We start from the raw sequence: 24,730 nt of genomic DNA, 5'->3' as shown, positions 1-24,730 counted from the left end.
ACTGCTTGTACCGATGTATGGAATTCTAGCTGTTGTGATTCAGCTACCCATCTAGCTGGCACGACAAGTAACACTTGTCCATCTTCGTAATATCATGTCATGGCCATCTCCTTCTGAGACTGAGTGCTCTAAGCACCGTTCTGCTGTGGTGGCAGAGGCTCAATATTCCCTGGTAAGAATGTCAGAAACTTGGCCACATCAACTAACATCAGACTTGGTAGACTTACAGATCATCTCCGCATACTCATCAATACACCTATCCGAGCTGAAGAAGCCCATCCTCGCCACCGACGTAATAGTCTTAGTCAACCACGTCTCCTGATCCTTGTACGTCTCATCAATCAACTTCTGCGTATCGATGTACGACTTGAAGTCGTCAGAGACAAGGTAGTAATCGCCGTGGTCCACAATCGAGTCAACAAGGGCAGAGAATTGGTGAGCGTCGCCGAAAGTGCCGGAGCGAATGGAGTCGAAAACCTTCTTGAGCATGGGCTCGAGCTCGTACTCGCCGTAGAAGTGTTGGTGGCGGAGGTCTTCGACGTCTTCGGAGAGGTTGCCGAAGAGGAAGATGTTGTCTTCGCCTACTTCGCGGGTGATCTAGGGTTTCGAGTGTCAGCTTCGGATCGTTGTAGGAGTTCAGATAACGCAGACTCACCTCGATGTTGGCGCCATCGCAAGTGCCGATCAAAAGGCCACCATTGAGCACGAACTTCATATTGCTCGTCCCAGACGCCTCTGTTCCAGCCGTGGAGATGTGCTCGCTGATATCGCTAGCGGGCACAATCATCTCGGCCTTGGAGACGTTGTAGTCTTCTAAGAACACAACCTTGAGCAGGTCCCCGATGTCCTTGTCATTATTCACGACCTTTCCAACCTGGTTCACAAGATGAATTACCATCTTCGCCATCCAGTAGCCGGGTGCAGCTTTTCCACCGAAGAATGACACACGTGGTTGGACCTTGGCGCGGTCGGCCGGTGACATTGCCTTGAGCTCCAGGTACCTGTAGATCACGCCGAAGATGTTGAGTTGCTGGCGCTTGTACTCATGCATACGCTTCACTTGAATATCGAAAAGACTGCTCGGGTTGACGGAGATGCCATGCACCTCCTTCGTGTATTTAGCGAGGCGGACTTTGTTAGCATACTTGATCTCCTGGAATTCCTTCCTGAACTCCTTATCATCGACGAACGCCTCAAGCTTATGAAGGAGGTTCAGATCCTTCAGGAAGTCGTATCCGCCAAGCTTGGTAGCAATGAGCTCGGAAAGACGAGGGTTGGCCTGGTGCAGCCAGCGACGAGGAGTGATGCCGTTGGTGACATTTGTGAATTTGTCCGGACCGTAAATCTTGACAAAGTCCTTGAAGATGGTCGTCTTGATCAGATCGGAGTGCAGCTCAGCGACACCGTTGACCTTGTGGCTGCCAATCACGGCGAGATATGCCATGCGGACCATCTTTGGCTGTGATTCCTCGATGATGGAGACACGGCCGAGGATGTCTCGTTCTTTTGGGAAGTTACGCTCGACGTACTGCAAGAATTGCAAGTTGATGTCGTAGATGATCTGGAGGTGGCGAGGCAGGAGGTGCTGAATGAGTGGTACAGACCACTTCTCGAGCGCTTCAGGAAGGACGGTGTGGTTGGTATAGCCGAAGGTCGCCTGGACGATGCTCCACGCCTCATCCCACTCAAGAGACTCGTTGTCGATCAAGATACGCATCAGCTCAGGGATGGCAAGTGTGGGATGGGTGTCGTTCAATTGGATAGCAACTTGATTTGGGAAGTCCTTCCACGCCTTCCTGGACTTCTTGAAGCGTCGGACAATATCGTAGAGAGAGGCAGCACACCAGAAGTACTGCTGCTTGAGACGAAGCTCCTTACCGCGCTCCAGACTGTCGTTAGGGTATAGCACGGCGGAGATCGTCTCGGCGCGCTGCTGGTCTGCAACAGAAGCCTCGTACTCGCCAGAGTTGAATTTTGTGAAGTCAAATTCGCCATGCGAGGCCTTGCTGGACCATAGACGAAGATTGTTTGTAGTCTTGGTGCCGTAACCAGGTATGGGCGCATCGTAGGCCACAGCTGTGACGATCTCGCCGTTCTCCCAGACACTCATCTGCTTCCCGGCGTCATCCATGTACTTTCTGACATTGCCATAGAACTGAATGTCGACCGTAACATCATGGCGAGGGAACTCCCATGGGTTGAAGTCGAGCCAGTAGTCTGGCACTTCGACCTGGTATCCATCGACAATCTCTTGCCTGAAGATACCGTAGCGGTATCGTAGAGCATAACCCCAAGCAGGATAGTTGAGAGTGGCGAGCGAGTCCAAGAAACAGGCTGCTAGACGTCCGAGACCACCATTACCAAGGGCCGCATCACGCTCTTGCGAGATCACGTCTTCCATGCGGAAGCCAAGATCTTCCAGACCAGCTATTGCTACGTCCTTCTGCTGGACGTTGAGCATAGCATTGTCCAAAGCTCTGCCCATCAGAAATTCGAGAGAAAGGTAGTAGACACGCTTCTGGTCCGCGAACGTCTGCCTCTGCTGTGTCTTGTTCCACTCAATAACCAGACGGTCACGAAAGGCGAGAGCGGTACCGGCATAAGCAGCTGCTTCATCACAATTGAACAGGGAGCGAGCAAGGGTGGTCTCGATGTGCTTGACGACCTCGGTCTCAAATTGGTCTTTGGTGGTGAACTCCTTGGCGGAGAACTTCCTCCATCTGTTGCGGATGTCAGCTCTATACACCCCATCTCATCTTATCATACGGAAACTGACGCCTCCCGCTGTCCCTCAGGTATGCTAGCCTCGACACTCTTGATCTCCTGAGGTCCAAAGCCAGTGACAGTTCTCTTATGCTTAGGCCTGGTCATACCACTCGGCCCAACATGTCCCACCTCACTGATTGGCGCCGAAGTGGAAGGCTTCCTCTCGCGTGTGCTTGTTGAGGTCGCCATGGCTGTAAGTGTAGGTGTACGATCACGAGACAACACCAAGATGGGGGAGTGAAAAGATGTTGAGGCTCAAAAAAGCTCCTCAAGCACTTTTCAGCTCAAAAACGTAGTGAGTGCTGTTCAGGTACACGAAAGCCCAACAAACATTATTATTATTATTGGAAGCAAGCAAGCTAGCGAATGGCTCGAAGCATCTCCCCCACAACATGTGAAAGGATGCGGGCAGTGGCGGGGTAGCCTTCAATAGAAAAGTGGAGACATCACTCAGAAATGTCTAAGCCGTCGCTTACGTGCCATCCATTTCAAGCTATATACGTCCGCGGCGGACCGATAGGCCTTATCTACACCATCGGGACTCAAATGTGGCTTCAGGTTGTATTAGCCAGTCAGGTATCGATCTACAAGGACAACAAAGCGGTGTACACGATTAGGAAGTGTGACCAGTAGTAGGGATGGATCATTGAAGCTCCTACAGATTTGCTATCAATACCCATAGTTGTGCAAGCTCGCAGACCAAGGCTGAATCGTGCGCATGCCTGTGCGATCTGTGGTGCCACTGCTCCTGTCTGACAGCAAGCAATACCACAACCGCGAAGACCCTATGACCAAGGCCTCCAACCATCTCAACGTCGTTGTGGGGCTCATGGCTGTCCCCAAGCCGACTCATCTCCAGACCGTACGCTCGTAGAGCCTTTGGCAAGGTTTAGAGGGTACGAAAAAGGAACGAGTTTGGGGCTTATGGCTGTCCCCAAGCCTAGACCATGTCCATAGACCTCCGAACAACAATGGTCATCTCTTTGGCAGCATTTCCGACTCGCCGTGTTAGCCAGTGCGTGATGTGATGAGAGGCAATACCGGGCAGACTTTTGGATTCCCGGCCACTGTAACGAGCTTCCGGCCTCGTCATCAGTGGCCAGTGGCATAGCAAACGGCGGGTTCTGTCTCCATCCAGGTACCAAACCAGGGTGTCTGTGTAGTCAGGATGGATGAGATGAGCCGAGTCGCTGCCACACTTCTCTGCTCTATTCGCGGGTTGGGCTTTGCTGATACCCATGGACTGCAACAGATCTCCTTCACTCCATTGAAGAGACTCGACGATTGGTAGTCTGGATAGCCGAAGTAAGCGACATGCAATTTACAAGGGCCCAGTACGAACCAGATCGAGTGTGTATAGAAACTGCATATGTAGCAGGACGGGCTGCGGTGCGACCGAAGCCAACCGGAACCCAGACCCTCATTGTTCCAACTGCGGCCAGATCGCCGTCCATACGTGCACCGTTTACATCGGCAGAAGGCTTCAGAGTCATCAAGCATGAGACATCTTAATGTGCTTGCCAAGATTATCCTTTCGATCCTTGAACGTTTTTGAGCAGTGCGGACAGGCATATCTGGTGCTCGGAAATAGCTCTGGATGTTGGCTCCGCTCGTGTCGAGTAAGGTCACCTTTGTTGCCGTACCAGCGGCTGCAATGGGAACAGCAATGGTTTGGACTGTGCTGCTGACGGACATGTTTGCTACACTCGTCAGTGTCATCTACACAAAATCGTGGAGGAACGGCAAGCACTTACGCCAACTTGTGCTTGTCCTTGAACTGCTTGTCACAGTGGCTGCAGGAGAGGGCGGTGCTTGGCCGAAATTGACCCTCTCCACCGTTGTCGACGGTCGATGGCACTCGATCTGCTGGTGAGGTGCTACTGTTCGGGTCGGAGCTGTGGCTGGGCGAAGATGAGGCAGCGCCTTGGCTCGATCTCTGTTGGCTGCTTGTGGAAAGGGGAGGCGTCACTTCTGCGGTGAGTGGAGTAGCTGCTCGCTTAGCTTTTGCGAATATGTCGAGGTCTCTCAAGGGGAGCAGGTCGTCTGTTGCAAATGGGAATGGATTGTCGAGATGAAATCCCGGCTCAGTAAGGAACTGCTGAGCTAGAACATCCCATCGTCGTTCGTCGTCGTATCGATTACAATGGTCCTGCCAGTTTCTCGAGATGGGCCTTGCGCGTCTTCCACGGCGCGCAAAGACCTACCTGAGAAGTCAAATGTATGTCAAAGTTGTCGGAGCAAGGCTCTGAAAGTGTTCCAGGTCGCAGTTGTGAAGGAATGCAAGCCCGGTGCGCCTGGCACCCGCAAAGGCGGATGATGTGGATGAGATGCAAAACGCATTCTGGCGGGAGCGAGAAAGGTCTTTTATGTATCATGTTTCAGCCTTGTTCATACACGAAGGCATGCCATCTCGTGTGAGACCAGATGACACGGTCGTCGATCCCAAGCCAATGGGAACCCTGTGCCTCATGCATGAAGGCGACCATTCCACGCCTGAATGAGGCTTAGAGGTAGCGGCTTGGCTAGACGACACCGCACAGGCAACGCATGGTGAGCTTTCCCAATCATCTCGCTCGAAGACGTGGGAGGCATTCTGAGCCACGGGAGGAAGTCAGACGCATCATAGCATCGCATTTCTGAAAAGTTGCGTGGACGAGCAGGCTTGCCTAGAGGAATGGTTTTGTGCCACATTGCACGCCCGATGTACCCTGTGATTTCACCGCCATCCCTGTCGCACGCTTCATGCCTTCCGCTATTGTGGAGGAAGTCAACAGTCTCGGACATCATCACGGGATGAGGAAAGACGTCCACAGCCCAGTCCTGTTCAATGTGGAAATGCTGGCAGAAATCGATTAACGGGGGTACGATCATGCCTCCAAAACCATCTGAGAGATAAGGACGACGATTCCCGCCATGACCGATCAATCAGATGCTTGGTCAAAGTAACCATAAATTCGAAAATTCTGGTAGAAGATGCCACTCACTCCGACTACCACCCAACAAAGTCAGATCTCGTCTCTCATTGTCGAGACTGGTGCCAATGAAAGCAACTCGAGTAAGTATTCCGTTACTCGGATACACTGACCTCGACACATTCCTAACAGTCTTAGGAATGCCACAAGATATTCTCAAGCCAATGTTGCACGTTCCAGACGACACAGAGTACACCATGGATCGCTGGCACCGACAGACACCACAGGAAGAACCATGGACTATCTCCGGTGGTGGAAACTCGACAGGCAGTGTGGCAAAGGGTACGGCGAAGTAGTCTATTGTTCCATCGAACAGGTATAGAAGCACTTGACTAGCGGAGCAAGGTGCCAGACGTATCGTGTCCGTAATACTGTCGACCGAAGCTTGCGGAGCGTAGTCCATTCGTTCCCGTGGATGATGTGGAAAGGCCTATGAGAAAGTCTGTTGGTTACACTAAATACAGCACTACAATTCCACGCATACCAATACCAACCCACCAAAGCTCGCGCCCCTACCCCAACCCCATCCCATCCCAGGAAATCCATCATCTCTTCGCCGCCAACCTCAGATTCTCATTCAGATACTCCACCACTTTAATCCCCACCGCCCCCTGATTATACAAATGCTTCGCCAACCCCTTGACAACCTCGACCTGCTCCTCCGGACTAAGACCCGTAATAGCCGTCTCAATCACACTCCCCACACTAGCTTTATACACGGCGATGAAACTCTGATAATACATGAAAGCGAAAAATCCCATGATGAACTGACAATCCATCCGATCCGTCATCCCGCCATGTCCGGGGATGGAATCGCCGAAATCCTTGATATTAAACGTGCGTTTTAACCCGCTGGCGAAGAAGCCGCCGAAGGGCGCGATGAGGGAGGCGAAGGTCGACATGATGAGGATATGGAATTGCATCGGGGAGACGGCGACGTGGGTCGGGAGGAGGGTCCAGTTGTGGGGGATGAAGGGGATGTGGTAGGTTTGCGGGATGAAGACCGGGTTGGGGACGCATTCGAGGCCGGTGAAGATGTTGGCCCCCAAGTCGTTGACGGGGCAGATGAAGTATTTGTAGCGCATGAGGATGTTGGTTAGGCCGAAGCCGAGGATGATGGTGCAGATCCAGGCGCCGACGAAGCCTGCATGACATATCAGTATGAGCGATGTGGGAGTTGTTTGGCTGATTGATTTCTTACCTTCGACTGTCTTCTTGGGACTCAACTTGATAAGCTGGGTCCGGCCGAAGGTGATACCACAAATGTAGGCGAAGATGTCGTTGGTGATGACGAGCATGACGGGGAGGAAGAACCAGATCATGCCCTCGAAGATGTTGTTCATGATGAAGTGGGCTTGCACCACGATTAGGTAGAGAGCCATGTGGGTCCAGGCGAACTGGGTGAATTGGAACTTGTAGTGGCCTTTTTGGAGAGATCCGACGAAGAAGACGAAGCCTGACAAAGTCGTTAGTGGTGAGCTTGGGGGTGAGGAAGGCACGCGACTTACCCATGACGTATAGCATGAAGCTGATAAACCGGTGGTGGGTTGCAAAAGGCAGCAGCACACGATCAACCAAGACGATATGTTTGAAGTAGTAGATCACACTCTCGCCGTAGAGGAAGTACATGGTCGTGCCCAAGAAATACCAGTTCAGCGTCTTGGTGAATCGTAGACTCCGGGCCCGCGAAGGCACATTCGAGATGGCGATAACTTCCTTGAAACTAATGATCTGGACGGCGGTGATGATAATGATCACGTAGATGTGGCCGGCGAACATGGAGCCGAAGAAGATGCCGATCATGACCAAGGTCCAGATTGCTCGGGTGATGAAGGTCTGCTTCTTCTTTTCGTACTCGGATTGGGTCTTCTTCTCCGGCTGCGCGAATATATTAGCCTGACTCGTTCATACCTCGTCGTGCTACCCACGATGAGAGACACATACACCCTCATCGTCCTCGTTCTCCGTTGCCCAGCCGCTGGCAGAAGTGTCTGTCCTGTCGTAACTTGGTCGCTCCTTCTCCATCGACCTGTGCATGCTGCCATTTCCGTTGACTCGCGTCGGGCTCTTGGCACCGTGACTGCTCCGGGACGAGCTGCGCGCATCACCGTTCATGTCGGGCATACTGGATTTACTTAATCGTCGCTGACGATCAAAGTGGACGCTGGATTTCTTGGTCATAATCTGTATGCTATCGCTCCGAGATACTGCTTGGGAGTGTGGGCTTGGCGAAGCTCGGCGGGTGGCAGAAATGGATGAGTCTCAGATTTCTCTTGCGGATGGACACATGTCGTAAGGCCTTTTATGCTATACTGTTCGTCGCAAGGTTGACCTAATTGTAGAGGTAGAGGTAGAGTTTTGGACAGCACACATGTGACAAGGAAGTTGGCAGTGACGAATGCCAAGTCGGCGCGGAGACGCGCTCGCGTGCTTCGACCTTTCCCGTTCCTGACTTTCAATGAAAATAGCAATCATCGTGTGCCTACCTAGATTGTGAAGCTCTGGGAGAGGGAAGCAATGGAGATGAGATGGTATCGTAGAGATAATGGAGGACGACAACTTCTTCTCCGATGACGAGTTCGATACCATCCCGGACAACACTTTCCGGGAGCTGGAACAAAATGCCATCTCGTCCACACAGCGACAGCAGCCTGTCAGACAGGTCTCGAAGCGGCATGCTGTGATATCGAGCAATTTAGCTGGTCGTGCACAACCCGCCCGACAACAATGGCGACCACCACGACCACAGAACAATCCCTCAGCCCCACCACAGTCCGCACCTCCACCCAGTGCACCAGCTCCACCTTCGTCAGATTATGGCTTCGAGGAGGAGGAGGATGTGATTGACCTTGATGAGTCCTCGATGGTCATCCAGCCTGGGCCGAGCTCACAACCATGGACGAACATTTCTTTGCGACCAACGGATGCAGCAGCCAATGCCCAGCGAGCCTCCAAAGCACCACTGGACGCGGGGACGGAGGCTGCTTTTGCGGCTGCAGATGCTGAGCTGGGTGGCCATATGCCCGGACAATGGGCTCATGCACCACATCTGCAGCCCACACCAGGTAATGGTATGGATGTCTCCACATTGCAAGCTCGTGTAGCCCAGCTCGAGACAGAACAGACACGACTACGCCAAGCAGAGCAGGAAGCACGCAATGCTACCATAACGAAGCAAGGAGAGATTGCCATTGTCCGAGCGAACCAAGACAAGGCGTCGAAGGAGTATGAGCGCAGGATAGCGGTCATGCAGAAGCTACATGCAGAAGAAGCAGCGAAGACCCGAGCCGAGCTTGATGCTGGACGAAAAGAGCGTGAGAAGATGGAGACGGACAATCGCTTCTTGCAGCACGACCTAGCACAGGAGGCTGCGAGGGTCAAGAGGGTGGATAGTGGCAAGGCCAAGGGTGTTACACCCATTCGTGAGCGGACAACGCCGCGTAAGAATAAACGATCGGGTCTCGGGGACGGCTTTGACGACGACGAGGTGAGGACAGCCAGCCCAAGCAGGAGTAGAGAGAAGGCGAAGGATGTCACGCCGAAGCATGGGATGAAACGCAAGCGTACGACGGACGACAGTCCTGTCGCTCCTCTGTCATTTAATGAGCCCGCAGCAATCACTCATCTGGATAGTCAGGAGCAGCCTGGAGCATTCGCCGAGCAACTGGGACCGGCACAACATCTCCATGACAATCGCTTCGAATTCATGCAACGCCTGCTTAACCACAGATCCGAAGAAGGTCACGAGCGAACAATCGAAGCTCTGGCGAAGTACTCGTTGTCTAGCAACCCTAAGGACTCACTTTCTGCCATCCTGATGGGCCAGCTAGCATACGCTGGGACAATTGATCGAGCCGAATATCTGCCTATTCGTGTAGCCCGTGCTTCGCTGGATGTGTGGTCACGTTGTCTGAGCGAGAAAGTATACGAGCCGATCTTCTTGCTTCTGGATATCGTTCGCTTCTCCGTGTACCTCGAGCCTGCCACCATTATATCTCAGCTGATCGAAGATGCGCTTCCGGTCCTGATGCGGACAGTTGAAGTCATTGCTAATCCAACACTGCGTGCATCGAAAAACCCAGTCTTTGCTGCAAGTCTCGATGCTGTAGGGCAAGAGAAGCTTAGCTACGATCTCTGTGCTGACGAGGTCATGGGATTACTACTACAAATCTGTCAAGCAGCTAGCCTGTGCGGAGATCGCCTTGAAGCATTCTGGAGGACTATGGACTTTGAGTTCACCCTTCTCATGATGTCGAAGGCTCAGCCAATCATGCAAACCAGCAGTGCGTTGAAGATGCTTGCGACTTCCGGACAGCCGACATCCTTCGGACCTATCAATGCGGATATGCAAAAGCAGCCTAGCCAAGAGGCAGGTATCATTGATCGGTTGACCACCTTGCTTATGGAGAAGCCTGATGTACCGAAGGATGAGCCCCCATATACAGAGGTCGAGATTGCTGACTTACGCCTCGAGATCTTACACGTCTTGCGAGCATTATGCCTAACAGACCATGGCGGCCTCCTACTGACTCAGCACCCTTACCTGATGGGAAGGCTCGTACGCTTCCTGGATGGTCAGATCCACAAGCTCTACGGCCTGACACCTCCTTTGCCTTCCACTGCCAACGAGGATGCAGAGGCGCCAACCACCGCGCACAGCCTCGTAGCCCAAACAATCAATACAACAACCCTCATCTTCTACCACCTCCTCCGTACCTACGAAGACAGCCTCGACCTCACCAAAAAACTCAACATGATCCGCGGCGGCTGGCCGAAAATGTTGGTGAGCATGTCACGCATCGCTTTTAGCGAGCAGTTGGTTCTGGAGTATGGAATCGAAGATAGTGTCACGGAGGCCGCGCATGCGATACTGGATAGTGTGCTTAGTCCCGAGGAAGGGGAGGCGATTGTGGCTGCTGTTGAGACACCGAGGGGGAGTAAGGGGAGTTTGTGGGGAATTGTTGGCGAGTTGGTGCCGACTGGGAGGGATACGAGTCGGGAGGAGACGCAGGGGGAAGGGGAGGATAGTGTTATGAGTGATGAGCCTGGGTGAGAGCAAGTATACGAAGGGTGTACTCAGAAGATAACAACTGACGTTGCTGATGGATTATTGCCGTCCGACATCGCCATCCGACAATCAATCGACCCCACGTCCCCGCATCGAGCGCGTCTGTCAACTTCGCGTCATGGGCGAGGCGAATCATTCTTATGCCCGGTACCTTGCAACACTATTCATCCACCACGACATCAAGAATAAGATACTAGCAAGATGGCTGAGTTACCTAAGACAGTCGGATGGATAGGCTTAGGAGCCATGGGCTTCCCCATGGCCGCCAACCTGGTCAAGAAGCTGAGCAACGACACACAGTTCTTCGTCTATGACGTCGTTCAAGACTTCGTCGACCGGTTCGTGAAGGAGGGCGGAGAGCGTGTACATGCTTGTACGAGCGCGAAGGAAGTCGCTGATAAGTCCGTATGCCACCGCTCATGAGAACATGAAAAAGACCTTGATAGACACAAATACCAGTTACATAGAACTAATACGAGAGTTCTCAACAGGATGTAATCCTCTCCATGGTCCCAGAAGGTTCACACGTCCGCGCCGTCTATCTCACACCCGACACGGGAGTCCTAGCATCAGACATCGAAGCCAAAATCTTAATCGACTGCAGCACAATCGATACCGGCACTTCGCTCGCCATCCGCGACGAAACCGCCTCCAAACACCCCAAAGCACGCTTCTACGACGCCCCCGTCTCCGGCGGCGTCGTAGGAGCCGAGAAGGGCACCTTAACGTTCATGCTTGGCAGCTCGGAATCCAACCAGGACATCCAGTTTTTGAAAACCCTTCTAAGCCTAATGGGCGGCAACATCTTCCCTTGCGGCGGCTCCTCCTTGGGTCTAACAGCTAAACTCTGTAATAATTACACTTCAGCTATGATCTCCGTCGCCACGAGCGAAGCCATGAACATCGGCATCACAGCCGGAATGGACCCAAGAGTCCTAGCCAATATCTTCCACACTTCTACCGCCCAATCCGCAATCTGCGACGACTGGTGTCCCGTCCCAGGCATCAGCCCGGACGCTCCGAGTAGTAAAGGGTATAAAGGCGGGTTTCGGGTCGGGTTGATGAAGAAGGATGTGGGACTTGCGGTTGATACGGCGAAGAGACTTGGGGTGAAGTTGGCGCTTGGGGAGCCTGGGTTGGGGGTTTATGAGGGGGCGGCGAGGGATCCCAGGTGTGAGGGGTTGGATTCGAGGGTGATTTATCGGTTCCTGGGGGCGAGGGAGGATTGGAGGAGGGACTTTCCCGAGGAGGTGGAGATGAGGAGGGATGAGACGAAGAGGTTGGTTAGGGTTGCGAGGGAGAAGGGGTTGTAGGGGTATGAAGTTGGTGGATTTATACCCGTCGATGATCGGGTTGGTGTGAGTGCTTATCAGTGCGTGGCAGTAGCGTTCTTCACGACTACTTCCTCTGCATCGCGGTGTCGTATGCAGGGCCGGATGTACCTGCATGTGGCAGTTCGCTCCTGTCTCAGTAGGTACCCCGCTCGTGTGGTTGTATAGTATGCAGGGAAGTAGCTACGCCTGAGCTGTATTGACAGTACCTCGAATATAAGAGCTGCCATAGCTTCGACTTCACTCCGTAATCACTATTGTCTTACCAGCACCAACTTATTCCACAACAGCCATAGTCATCGTCATCGTCAATCAACCATTCCTCCTATAACCTTGACAAAGAAATCACATCAAACATCAGACAACCGCGACCCTATGGCCTCGCAAACCCATCCATACACCTACGTCAAACCCGCCCAACTAGCCACCCGCTCCATCGTCTCCGACGCCAAACCCTCAGCAACCACAACCTCCGCCTCCACCTCCCACAAAGCAGCAGATGCTCAAGGCAAAGCCAACCTAGCCAGTCCAACAACGGACAACTACGAACGAGCAGCAGCAGCAGCAGCAACTGTACAGAACAAGTCAGCAGAAGGTGCTGGTGTCTTGTCCGGCACCGATAGACCCGGTTTGGACAGGACGAAGAGCTGGAAGATGCAAGATAAGCGCCGGGATCATATGGAGGGAGTGCTGAGTGGGCAGCCGAGTGGGATGGGGTATTCGAGTACTGGTGGGCAGTAGATGAGGCAGGTACTAGCGGGAGTGAAGCGCGTGTACAATGTCCTTGAGGAGATAAAGCTCTAAGCCGACCCTGCGACTTATGTCAACCTTCACGATACCACGACCTGTTGCGAATGACGTGCTCGATGTTCTTTGTGTGAGATGGCAAGCAAGGCGTTCTGGAAGCTATTTCGGCTGATTATCTCGCCTTATTCTAGGCTTGCTCGCACTACTTCTTTGTGTACTACAACCTCAAGCAATCTGTTGGACTCAAGGAAATGTAGCTCAAATGAATGACTGCACCACCTGTGCTCATAGCCAGCATGGATCATGCTGGCTCTCCAATTCTCAACCGCATATCCGCCAAAAGTTCTTCATCACTCTCGTCTTCGCCCTTGCCCTCGACCGCCGCCTCGTTTCTGGTCATCCGCAACCGACCATCTCCTCCCTTCGGAATGCTTCGCGTAGGATGTCGTCGTCATCATAGCGATTCAGCCTAGGGACTGAACGTACCTTCACACTGATACCGTCTCAGACATGGTACTCGGAGTCCCTCTCCCTTGCCATCTTTCCTTGACTTCATTGGCGGATGTCGTGTACCATCGTTGAAGCATGCATGCATCGTTGTCGTTGTGGTTTAGCGTTTGCATAATAGTCATAATAGACATAGCAGCAGTAATGCTGCTCATCATGAGTGGCTCATGTCCTGCAAGTGCCGCAAATCGGCCGATCAGCCTGTCGTCTTGTAGAGACCACGCCCGCCATTGCCACTACCACCACTACGCACAGAGTCCTGACGCTCGACGACTTTATGCTTCGACTGCGATTTGTCGACGATGAAGTCGTCTAGCGAGGCTTGTGGGGGCGCAGGAGCAGAAGTAGCAGGGGGAGATGAGCGCTCAGCGTACCAGTCAATATCTCCCAGTTGCAGCTTGCGAGCACGCTGCTTGCTGCGTGTGTTTCCCGCCTTATCGTATCGTGGACCGCCGTGCAAATTCTCGACCGAGCCTGTTTGGTCAGCGAATGTACTTTTGGTTGCATTATTCTCAATTTCGCGCAGCGCAGTAGTCACAGGTGTCTTTGAGATCTCCTTGCTCTGATCGAGCATATTCCCAGCAGTCATATGTTGAGATCGACTGCCGTCACCATCGCCACCGCGATTACCAGTCCGCAGGGCTCCGTTGAGCGAGCCCTTGCCGATGAGTTGTGTGCATTTGCCGGCATGTGTGTAAGCATAATGAAAAGAGGGCGGTTCACCATCTTGATCGTCCGTGAGCTCGTAATTCAGGACGAGACTCTTGATTCGCTGCTGTTCCGCGCGCTCGGCCTCTTGCTGGGTGCGCATAGCAACCGCAAAGCTTGAGTTCGAGGGCAGGTCGATGGAGCGTGTCTTTGCTGGTCAGTAATGTACAGATGGACATAAGATTAATATACGTTTGTGCTTACCTGCTGACGATTTCCTTTCTTGCTTAGAAGAGCGAACTTCATGGTACTTGGGCCCAGGGGTACAGGCGCAGGCGACTCGCCACCACTATCTTCTGCGGCATGGCTAGTCGCGTCACGCAAAGTGCGGCGCATCGGAAGCGGTACATCGAACATTGGCTTTCTGTCAGTTCGTCGTGACTCTACGCCCTCTGCCATCATTTTGGCGAGCTCGCGATCAAAGTCAGCGTCAGCCTCGGGGTCACGTTCCTCTTCAGGTCGCGTCACCACAATATGCTCGTCATCGTCTAAATCGTTATGTGCTGTCTTTGGACTCTCTTGTGCTTCATCGCTCCCAGACTTGGCGTCCTCAGCATCACCATCTGCTCGTGAGGCCTCCTCGCCATCGATGCGAGCATCATCAGATCCATCGGCTTCGAGATCTTCCGGCTCATCGGCATGCTGCGGACTGACACCATTGGGCGCATCACGATAGTGCTGCTTCGTGGCCTCAGCGAAGAGACGGCTAGCCTCCGGCAGATCGTTGAGCACAAGCTTCCACTGAGGTCGCAGACCGCTATACAGATCTTGCGCCACGAACTCGATGTCCATCGGTAGAGGTTCTTTAACATTGATGTAGTACTGCAAGAAAGACAGATAGAAGTCCAGCTTCTTCCTCAATGAGCCTTTCTCGAAGTACATGCCACAAGTCTCCAATAATGAAGCTGCAAGGCGGACACGGAAGTAGTCATCTGGAAGATCGAGCTGCGAGATGCGGCCGGGTTGAGCATAGCCACCTTCGTGACCATAGTTGAGTAGCTTGTATAGCGTGTCGAAAATGATCGTGGAGTCGACTAATCGATACGTGTATAGCTCGCCAAGATACTTGACCTCAGCTGTGCGGCGCTGATTGTACTTGAAGTCATTCGTCTCCAGACCGACCGTAATGCGCTCCAGCACATCATCGATGACCGAGATGGCAAAATCCGCATGGAACCTGTACAGTGCTCCGAGCATGACTGCAAGCAGGTGGACATTGCTGAACTTGATCTTACCAGGCTTGACGAAGATCTTGCGCAGCACTTCGACAACTTCCGGCTCCTCCCAATGCAGTTTTCGGATCTGCTTGATGATCTTCTCGATTGTTTTCTTGTTGAGGTCCATGTAGACAAGCTGCCTGACGTATAGATCTAGCGTTGTCCGCTCCTTCTGCTGGATTGCTGACCGCTCAGGCGGGTTGACGAAATACATTGCGTTCTCGATGAGCATACGCTCTTGTTGACCAAGATGCTGAGATCCTTTCTTGCGCTGCAAGGTTTCCAGGAAGGAGGACATACGTGGCGAAGTCTCAGGATTGCGAAGCAAGTACCGTCCGCAGTTCTCCAGAAGCGTTGCAATAATCTCTATATTCATGCGGGAAAAGTCGTCCAAGCTGACCTTCAGGCAATGGAAGATGACATGTTCTGGTACAACGCCAAATTTGGTGAGCTCAGCAATATAGCGAACGTTGACCATACGAACCTGGCCCAGGAAGTCCTTGGACTTTCGACGCTGCAGGCTACGGAATTCGTCATCGAGATAGCTGATGATAGCTTGAGGGACGTCCGTCAGATAGCGGCCAAGAGTGGCGATGAGGCGAGAATACAAAGGGAGAAGATCAGTCCGGCCTTTGGGGATCTCCTCGGTCGACTTCAACAAGCGATTGCGCGATGCTTTCGAGTTGAGGAAGCAGAAGTCGATGGCAAACTGATCAACCTGATCCTTGTTAGTGAGCTCGTGCAGGCGAGCTAGTAGTGCGTCGACTTGAGCGCCGACGGTCTTGTTGGCAATCGCAGTAGACGAGTCGTCCACATCAGCGGGCCTGTCGGCTTGCTTTTCAGCGTCCTCGACTTTTTTGCCAACCTGCTCATCAACATCTGCCTTCTTCTTCTTGCCGTCTTCGAGTAAGATACCAGGCACGCGATCTTTCAGATCTACCAGGCTTTCGTAGAATCGACGCTCATCTTCGTCCTCCCAGATCCCGGCTCCCCCACCTTGACCACGCAAATACTCACCTGTCTTCACAAGGCCGATACTGCCTTCCAACCCACTACCATGCTGGACTTTCTCAGACAGATCTGGCATGTCGGCACCGAGGACATCTGCCAGTGTCTGCGCGCTTGAGACAAGCTTCTCCTGCGCCTTGACCGCCTTCTCATAGTTCGCCTGTCGATCTTCGAAGACCTCACCGGATTTGACATAGGCTTCCGCGTTACGTTTGCTCTGCGACGTAAGATGTGTTTGATCGCGTGAGATGTGCTGTTTGACATCTTCGAAGTATCTCAGAATGATGTTACGAAAGCGCTGCTGCAGCTCTGGAGAAGTGAGTGGCGCGTCCTTGTCCGTGACATCTTCGTCCTCGGTTGAAGTCGCAGACTCGAAATTGCCATTCGTAGTGGTCGTCGCGCCATCTTCAGCGACGTGCTTACGGCCCTCGTTCTTTGTCGTCGCAGAACCTAGCACATCCCAAGCAAACGTCTTCACAAACAAGACAACCAGTGGTAAGTTGACATGGTCGCGATCGTGGCTCAGCATATCTTTCAGCACTTCCAGTGGGAATGGCTCGGCATCATTCGTCCCGAACTTTGCGCCACCAGCTTTCAGCTTGGGTGGGCCATCCAAGCCTTTGCCACTATCTCGAGCTTTCGTAGCATCCTCAGGTCTCGTGACATCTTCTAGGCTGCGCAAGGCACCGACCAGCCAAAGCTCTGTCGCCACACGTAGAAGCACTCGCTGCCTCGAGATTCGCTCCTTCTCCTCTCGTTCACGGACATCGTTCGATAGAGCCTTAAGTTGCGCCTTGTCCGGAGTACTCAAGCCTCTTCCAATCAACCACCCGAGATAGCACGTGAACTCATCGGGACCGAAGCGCTGGTGTAGCGCACAGACAACCTCAACACCCGCTGCAACTTCTCCAGCAGTCTTGAGCCTGCCGAGACCTTCAAAGCAGGCTGACACAATTTCGGTCAAATAACGATGCAGCGAAAGCGTGCGGACCTCCTGTAAGAATGTGGCGACACCTGCAGTGTTTATCGCGGTCCTCAGTCTCTTGATAAATGCCGTGTTCTTCTTCATGTTAGAATCCAGCGAGGGCTGCACCGGAAAGACATCCTTCTCTCCATTCCAAGCTCTCACATTGAGCTCCTTCAATCCTCTCTTCCGTTGCCGCTCCATGGCGGCCATCTCTCACTCGTGCGCGCGTCTCGGCGCAAGAGAAAGAAAGGAAATGGTTGGTGGGGGACTAGCGATCCGGCATTGCAAAGTGATGGTGGTGCAAGCGTTCTGGATCAGAAGCTTGCATTTGCGCAGACTGCTGCAGGAATGCGCGCAATATTTGATCGTCTTTCACTGGCGAAAGGCGTTTGTTCGTGAGTGTGAGTCGAAGTGATAATCGTGGTGAGTTCGAAGTGAGTGTACTTCGAAGGTAGTGGCTACGATTAGAGCTAGCGCGGCCTGATTGGGCGAGTTCCTGCATGTGATCCGAGCATCTATAATCTGTAGCACTTCCTCTTTATTACATCTACATCATACGAATTAAAGTCTTGGATACCGTGCTACATGCGCTGTCTGAGTCTCGCCCATCATGCGACCGCCCTGAAGCAAGCCTTACAAGGCTTGCAGCGGCCTACAAGATGCCAGACCAACTTTATCCAATACGCTTCGTACCATACGCGCGCCTTCCACTCGACTCGATATGTCTTCGACAAGGCCGCAATACCTGGTACTCTGTCTGCTTCGACTCAGCTTCGACCATATCAGGAAGAGACCATCAAAGCAGTACTTGACTATCTGGCCAGAGGCGAGCGTCGACTAGGCGTCTCACTTGCAACTGGAGGAGGCAAAACAGTCATTTTCAGCCATCTCATCGATCGCGTGCCTGCGCCTACGCCTGAGGCCACGCAAACACTCATCATCGCCCATCGACAGGAACTCGTCAACCAAGCAGCGACCCACTGCCGCAACCTCTATCCTGATCGCGATGTCGACATTGAAATGGGCAAACGCGCAGCCAGTGGCTATGCCGACATCACCATAGCGTCAATTGCGAGCTTGGCCTCAGCAGATCGATTGTCAAAATTCGACCCTTTGCGGTTCAAGCTGATTATAGTGGATGAGGCTCATCATATGGTGGCATCATCCTACTTGGGAATGCTGGATCACTTCGGACTGTTGGAGAATGCCGAGCAGTCGCATGTTGCGTTGGTGGGCGTGTCTGCGACACTATCACGCAATGATGGTCTCAGTCTTGGCAAAGCACTCGACCACATTGTCTACCACAAGTATGCCCTAGACGGATTGGTTGGATGCATGTTCCACACTGACAACTTTACAGAGACTATCTCGACATGATTGAGGGTGATTGGTTGTCTGCGGCAGTGTTTACCACGGTACGATCTGGGGTTGATCTTAACAGCGTCAAGATGGGCCGTGGCGACTTTCAGACTGGCAGTCTTTCGAAGGCTGTAAATAATCCAGAAGCGAATACCGTAACAGTACGAGCCTGGCTGGAGAAGTGTCGTGACAGGAAGTCCACTCTTGTCTTCTGCGTAGATCTTGCACATGTCGCAGCACTCACTGGCATGTTCCGACAGCACGGCGTCGATGCACAATTTATCACTTCGAACACCAAAAGCGAGGAGCGGCAGAAGAAGATCGAAGGGTTTAGGAAGGGCACTTTTCCAGTTCTGCTGAACTGTGGTATTCTGACCGAAGGCACCGACATCCCAAACATTGACTGCATTGTGCTTGCTCGACCTACTCGGTCACGAAATCTGCTGGTTCAAATGATTGGGCGTGGTCTACGAAAGTTCCCGGGCAAGATAAACTGCCACATGATCGATATGGTCAGTGCCCTGGATACTGGTATTGTGACTACGCCGACCTTATTTGGGCTAGATCCTGATGAGCTGGTTGATGAAGCGGACGCTGATACAATGAAAGAGAAGCGGGATAGGCGCGAAAGCGAGCACATACTTGAGCCTATGGCGGACGATCATCCCAACGCTGTGCCCGAACTATCTGGCAGCATCACCTTCACTGACTACGAGGACATCAACGACCTAATCGAAGACACATCTGGCGAACGTAAGGTCCGTGCCATCTCTCCTTTTGCCTGGGTACAAGTAGATGCTGGCCGCTATGTGCTGTCAGCCAGTCAAGGCGACCTCACCATTACTCAGACTGATGGTGGTGAGTATGAAGTGGTGTACAAGAAGCGCATACCAGCTTCTGTGCAAGTAAAGTCACCATTCATGCGGCCTAGACGGATCGCAAAAGCAGTGACCTTCGAGCAGGCCGTTCGTGCTGCCGATACCGCTGTCAAAGAAGTGTTCGTGTTTGCGATGGTTGCGAAGAATGCGCAATGGCGCTCTGCTCCGGCGTCAGACACTCAGGTCGCCTTCCTGAGCCGCTTCCGCGATGAAGATGACCAACTGACTGGAGGCTCAATCAAAAAAGGCCAAGCGGCAGACTGGATCACAAAGATCAAGAATGGTGCCAAAGGGCGCTTCAATCGACTCGCAACAGCGAAGCGGAAAGTCGTCGAAAAGGAAGAGAAGAAACAGCAGTTCATCGCGAAGCAAAGCACATCAAGAGTTGCTGTAGGTCCAGTCGTGTGAATGTCAGGCCCGAAGATCCGGGAGATCATAGATATCTTGTACCCGCGTACCTACCGCATTGGGCGAACACGTGCTTCTGCTTGGCCGGAATGAGAGCTGTAGAGTTTCGAGGTAGCGTTGCACAAACATGAAACACATCTGGGGCTTGCATTAGATCTGCATGGTTCATGCACGATAGCTCTCTGCTTGCGCGGCCTTCGCTTGGCAGGGCCAAACGACTTTTTGATCAGTCTCCTGTTGTGAATAGAGATATGCTCAGCGTTGGCCAGCGTGCGATAGAGAGCTCGACGATGCTGTCCTCATAGATGAGGTGTGGACCGTGGTAGACCGGGGTTGTGTCCCTGCTCATCCGAGGTTCGCGTGAGATCGCAATGCTTGGTAAAGTAGAGTTCGTGTTCTTGTGAGCGTCAGACGTCAGGCTGGCACTAGCTCTTTGGCCATCCTCAACTGTTGCATCCAACTTATCAAATGTGTCATCAGGCATTGCGAAGGCGTGTCCACCAGTATTATTTATTGAGCATCGCAGACCAGATTGTGCATTTCCCGGCCCATCCAATAGATACCATCATATTACTGACCCAGCTTGTGCAAAATCCGCCCCCCAAAAAGCACCTCCTTCCCACGCCGCAACCCCAGCCAGTTTTAAGCTTGTCCTCCACTTGGCTCGTGTCAACCTGCCACCAACGGCCCTTCCTTTTTGCTCCCAAGCCTGTGCATGCCCTGCCTTGTCTATCACTAACCTAATCACTATTACTGCATCATACGCACTGTCGCTATCTGCCTGGTATCGTTGTCGCAGTGTCTTATCCAATGTGTGCAAATGCGACAACGCCCTTCGGTTTCAGCCGACGATGATACGCACCGCCTTGGAAGTGTCTCTGCGATAGCCGTTACCGACGCGACAGGCGGCAGGGCGGAGATGGGACGGGAGGTGGTGAGGTCGCCTGCTAAGGCTTCGACGAGAGCGCCAGAGAAGAAGACAGGTGCTGGTAGAGGGGTACCTGTCGAGGAGGCTGCGTTGGTGCACCCGCCAGCATGGTCGGAAGGTGGGCATACAGATGCGATACAGCATGAAATAGATGGTCAGAATGTAGGCAAGGAGGCGTCAGAGGGTATGGCGGATAGGCTTGATCGGCAACGCGCGCGGACAAGAGGACCATGGTCGTGCTCACTGCTCACACTCGCCACGACTGCGTTTGCGATTATGATGCTGGCAACCATAGTACGATCGTTCCTCACGTTACAAATGGACCCCAAAGGATGCGCCATGTCATACATGATGCCAGCGTTTGCACACTTCTCCGACTTCGACACAGAGCATACGCGCTTTGCCAGCAAATACTCCCTGTACCTATACCGAGAGGGAGGGGTAGACGAGGATACGCGCGTGAAGGGCATACCTGTCATCTTCATACCTGGGAATGCTGGGAGCTACAAACAAGTGCGACCAATCGCAGCAGAGGCTGCGCATTACTTCCACGACGAACTCCGGGAGGACTCCGAGGCCATAGGCAATGGCAAGCGACCACTGGACTTCTTCACAGTGGACTTCAACGAGGAGCTGTCCGCTTTTCATGGACAAACTCTACTGGATCAGGCTGAGTATCTCAACGAGGCGATAGCATATATTCTGGCTTTGTACCACAATCCTCATCGATCACAGCGGGAACATGGTCTGCCAGATCCCAAGTCCGTAATCATCCTTGGTCATTCCATGGGTGGTGTAGTTGCAAGGACGATGTTGCGTATGCCAAATTACCAGGAGAACACAATCAACACGATCATCACCTTGAGTGCGCCGCATGCACGTGCCCCAATCTCCTTCGATGCGGAGATGGTGGCGACGTACAACGACATCAACACTTTCTGGCGGCAATCTTACACTACGGCCGACCCGAGGAGAAATCGTCTGGCAGATGTGACTTTGGTCTCGGTAGCTGGTGGCGGACTGGACACAATGATCCCATCTGAGTACTCCAGCTTGACATCTCTGGTACCAGATACACATGGCTTCACTGTCTTCACGTCTGCGATACCCTGTGTATGGACTGGTATGGACCACTTGGCCATTATGTGGTGCGATCAATTTCGCAAAGCGCTGGTCAGAGCCGTCTTTGACGTTGCAGATGTGAGGCGGTCGTCTCAGACACTACCACAGGCTGAGCGAATCAAAGCGCTGAGAAAGCGTCTTCTCACTGGCATGGAGTCGGTCGTTGAGAAGGCAGCACTTGAGCAGGAACCTACCACATTCTTGACCTTGGAGCATAGCTCGACTAAGATCATGTCCCATGGAGAGCGCCTTGTGCTACGAAATATCGGAGGTTCCACTAGGACCAGAGCACATCTTATGCCGATTCCGGTGCAGCCATTCGTCGAAGGAAGCAAGCTGACGATGCTCACCGACCAGACGCTGGACACTGGTCTCAACAATGGCTCGGTGGCAACACTGCTGTGCAGCGTCTTCCCACCAACGGGAGGCTTGGGCGGCTTAATGTTCGCAATCAATATGGATGTCAACCCGAATAGCGCAGGCTCAACACGCCTGGCCTGCAAGAATGTCGCGTCTGACGTTTCGTATCTACCTGCATCCACAAACACGTCAGTTAACGCTTTCGACGACGCACCGCCCTTCATTTACCTACAGTATGACCTGAAGGACCTACACGATTATCAATTCATCGCGGTCGTCGAGCAGACCACTGAGCCAAGCAATGGTTGGCTCATTGCAGAGTTCAGCTCGGGTGCTGACAATACCATCATGATCAGCAAAGGCCACCATCAGCTGCTGATGAATGGGCTACGGCGTCGCTTACCCGCCGGTGGACCCATGATGACGGAGCTGAAGATCCCGGAAGTCCACTCGACCCTCTTCGCATACTACCTGCACGTCCGCCATCACAAGTGCGAGTCACAGCATGAGGAAATCTTCTCGCCACTTCTGCGGCAATACATTCAGGAGCCGTACGAGTCCAAGTATTTCGTGAACACACAAGGTGGCAACATCAACGTGCACGGACTCTCACCATATATGCCGCCTCCACTCAGCGGTAAAGGTGCCACAGAAGGCCTATCGCTACAGCTCTGGGCTGACCCAACGTGCAACTCGACTGTGAAAGTATCCCTCAAAGTCGACATAGTGGGCAGTGCCGGCAAGCTGGTCATGCGCTACAGGACTGTCTTCGCTTCCTTCCCACTGCTTGTCGTTGCCGTCGTGCTACGCAAGCAGTTCAAGGTCTACGACACTACAGGCGTCTTCATGAGTTTCTCACACGCCACGGATCAGTGTATCCGCACGTCCCTACCTGCAGTCTTTACAGCACTTACCTTCCTTGCAGTCGCCTTGTCAAAAGCTACACAAGGTCCCTGGGCACGGAGGTGGTTCAGCAATTCGACCGGCGCTAGTATGGAGGAAATCGACTTTACCATCAACGACTTCATGCTGGGAACTTCGGATCCATTTTTCTGGTTCTTGGTGCCTCTATTTGGCGTCATCAGCGTGGGTATCTGTATTGCGGGCAACTACTTCGTACTCACCATCACGCATCTACTCACTGCGATACATGGCATCGTCCGAAGCTTGACGACACGAGGCGATGACGCTCGAACACCGGCGAATGCCTTCGCGATGACCGCACCTTATCAGCGGATGGTCATCACCGGCATCCTACTACTCATGGTCATCACAATCGTACCATATCAATTCGCATACGTTGTGCTCTGCATAGTCCAAATCGCAACATGTGTCCGGGCGTTGCGAGTAGCATTTGACGATCTATCTGGACAAAGCTACAACTTCTACAACTATGCGCACTCGATGCTGGTGCTGATGCTTTGGATACTACCAATAAATATGCCGGTCCTGGCAGTCTGGATACACAACCTCGCGGTGCATTGGTTGACACTCTTCTCGACCCATCACAATTTGCTCTCGGTACTACCGTTTATACTTATCGTTGAGACGATGAGTACGGGTAGTATGGTGCCGAGAGTGACGAGTCGGTAAGTGATCATGCTCCCCAAAGACTCACATCTCCAGCCTTGTCGCTAACACGTACTTTTCAGGGTACGATACATCACGAACATCTCAACCTTTGGCTTCGCTCTCTACGCCGCCGTCTACGGCGTCACCTATGCTTACCGACTCCACCACATGGCCAATGCATTATGCGCATGGCTCTTCATAATACATCTATCCAATGGTCCACTGTCGCTGGCGAAGCTGGGCCAGTATTTACCCAGGTCGAGAGGGGCATCGGGGTCGGCGTCGCAAGGAGGTCGGCATGTTAAGAAACGGCCTTAGTCCTGTTATGAGCGGTGTATGGTCGCCGTTTGTGTGTTTGTGGGCGTACGAGCGAGCTTTTTGTCAAGAAGGTATATTGTACATATGACTAGATGCGTAGTGTGTAGTACATAATTTGTAATGGTGTCTGTTGAGCAGACGACACCTTTATATCATGATTACATCTTCGTTCGCACGTCGCCTCATTGCGGCATCCGATCCAATGATCTCTTAGTTCTGTTTATCCGAGAACAATCACATAGTCTGAACACCAGCTGTAGCGCTCCTCCGCCCTCGTTAGCGATAAGCAAAGCAGAGAAAGCTGAATCTTGAATCATCGCCAACCCGCTGCAGAACGAAGACTGCAGATCCGGCTTCTTGCATATCTGGCAGAGAGTAAAAGGTCACGACCTTTGCTTCAGCCAACACGGGTTATTCGAACACGGGATGGCACAGCCCAAGAGGCACTCGTCCGATCGCCTCGTTGGTCTGCGGAGTGGGAAGGATTACTGACT

At 52.8% G+C, this 24,730-nt stretch overlaps 9 protein-coding genes across 9 annotated transcripts; 6 read left to right on the top strand and 3 right to left on the bottom strand.

The window, feature by feature from the left end:
* Nucleotides 1-128: 128 nt before the first annotated feature.
* GPH1 (Non-essential glycogen phosphorylase) lies at nt 129-2,955 on the bottom strand (the record flags this gene model as incomplete). The annotated part of the gene is made up of 4 exons (XM_064837753.1): nt 129-169; nt 228-597; nt 656-2,720; nt 2,777-2,955. 4 exons carry the CDS (start codon nt 2,953-2,955, stop codon nt 129-131), a joined length of 2,655 nt encoding a protein of 884 aa, XP_064694457.1.
* A 2,784-nt stretch (nt 2,956-5,739) lies between these two features.
* LTS14_005053 (uncharacterized protein) lies at nt 5,740-6,034 on the top strand (the record flags this gene model as incomplete). Its single annotated transcript, XM_064837752.1, has 2 exons — nt 5,740-5,821; nt 5,877-6,034. The coding sequence occupies 2 exons, from the start codon at nt 5,740-5,742 to the stop codon at nt 6,032-6,034; spliced, it is 240 nt and encodes a 79-aa protein (XP_064694456.1).
* Nucleotides 6,035-6,283: 249 nt separating this feature from the next.
* On the bottom strand, nt 6,284-7,862 carry CDS1 (phosphatidate cytidylyltransferase; the record flags this gene model as incomplete). Its single annotated transcript, XM_064837751.1, has 4 exons — nt 6,284-6,882; nt 6,940-7,194; nt 7,247-7,616; nt 7,683-7,862. 4 exons carry the CDS (start codon nt 7,860-7,862, stop codon nt 6,284-6,286), a joined length of 1,404 nt encoding a protein of 467 aa, XP_064694455.1.
* A 421-nt stretch (nt 7,863-8,283) lies between these two features.
* LTS14_005051 (uncharacterized protein) lies at nt 8,284-10,791 on the top strand (the record flags this gene model as incomplete). The annotated part of the gene is made up of 1 exon (XM_064837750.1): nt 8,284-10,791. One exon carries the CDS (start codon nt 8,284-8,286, stop codon nt 10,789-10,791), a length of 2,508 nt encoding a protein of 835 aa, XP_064694454.1.
* A 216-nt stretch (nt 10,792-11,007) lies between these two features.
* LTS14_005050 (uncharacterized protein) lies at nt 11,008-12,119 on the top strand (the record flags this gene model as incomplete). Its single annotated transcript, XM_064837749.1, has 2 exons — nt 11,008-11,211; nt 11,298-12,119. 2 exons carry the CDS (start codon nt 11,008-11,010, stop codon nt 12,117-12,119), a joined length of 1,026 nt encoding a protein of 341 aa, XP_064694453.1.
* Nucleotides 12,120-12,512: 393 nt separating this feature from the next.
* On the top strand, nt 12,513-12,878 carry LTS14_005049 (uncharacterized protein; the record flags this gene model as incomplete). Its single annotated transcript, XM_064837748.1, has 1 exon — nt 12,513-12,878. The coding sequence occupies one exon, from the start codon at nt 12,513-12,515 to the stop codon at nt 12,876-12,878; it is 366 nt and encodes a 121-aa protein (XP_064694452.1).
* A 709-nt stretch (nt 12,879-13,587) lies between these two features.
* NMD2 (mRNA decay protein) lies at nt 13,588-17,492 on the bottom strand (the record flags this gene model as incomplete). Its single annotated transcript, XM_064837747.1, has 2 exons — nt 13,588-14,247; nt 14,304-17,492. 2 exons carry the CDS (start codon nt 17,490-17,492, stop codon nt 13,588-13,590), a joined length of 3,849 nt encoding a protein of 1,282 aa, XP_064694451.1.
* Nucleotides 17,493-17,876: 384 nt separating this feature from the next.
* Nucleotides 17,877-19,936, top strand: irc3 (putative ATP-dependent helicase IRC3; the record flags this gene model as incomplete). Its single annotated transcript, XM_064837746.1, has 2 exons — nt 17,877-18,598; nt 18,652-19,936. 2 exons carry the CDS (start codon nt 17,877-17,879, stop codon nt 19,934-19,936), a joined length of 2,007 nt encoding a protein of 668 aa, XP_064694450.1.
* An 820-nt stretch (nt 19,937-20,756) lies between these two features.
* On the top strand, nt 20,757-24,236 carry BST1 (GPI inositol deacylase; the record flags this gene model as incomplete). The annotated part of the gene is made up of 2 exons (XM_064837745.1): nt 20,757-23,935; nt 23,999-24,236. 2 exons carry the CDS (start codon nt 20,757-20,759, stop codon nt 24,234-24,236), a joined length of 3,417 nt encoding a protein of 1,138 aa, XP_064694449.1.
* Nucleotides 24,237-24,730: the final 494 nt, after the last annotated feature.

The sequence above is a fragment of the Recurvomyces mirabilis genome, assembly GCF_035927965.1.
Source record: "Recurvomyces mirabilis strain CCFEE 5264 chromosome Unknown scaffold_12, whole genome shotgun sequence".
In the NCBI taxonomy this organism is placed as follows: domain Eukaryota; kingdom Fungi; phylum Ascomycota; class Dothideomycetes; order Mycosphaerellales; family Teratosphaeriaceae; genus Recurvomyces; species Recurvomyces mirabilis.
Note: the sequence above shows the minus strand (reverse complement) of the source record. Positions and strands in the feature narration are given on the sequence as shown.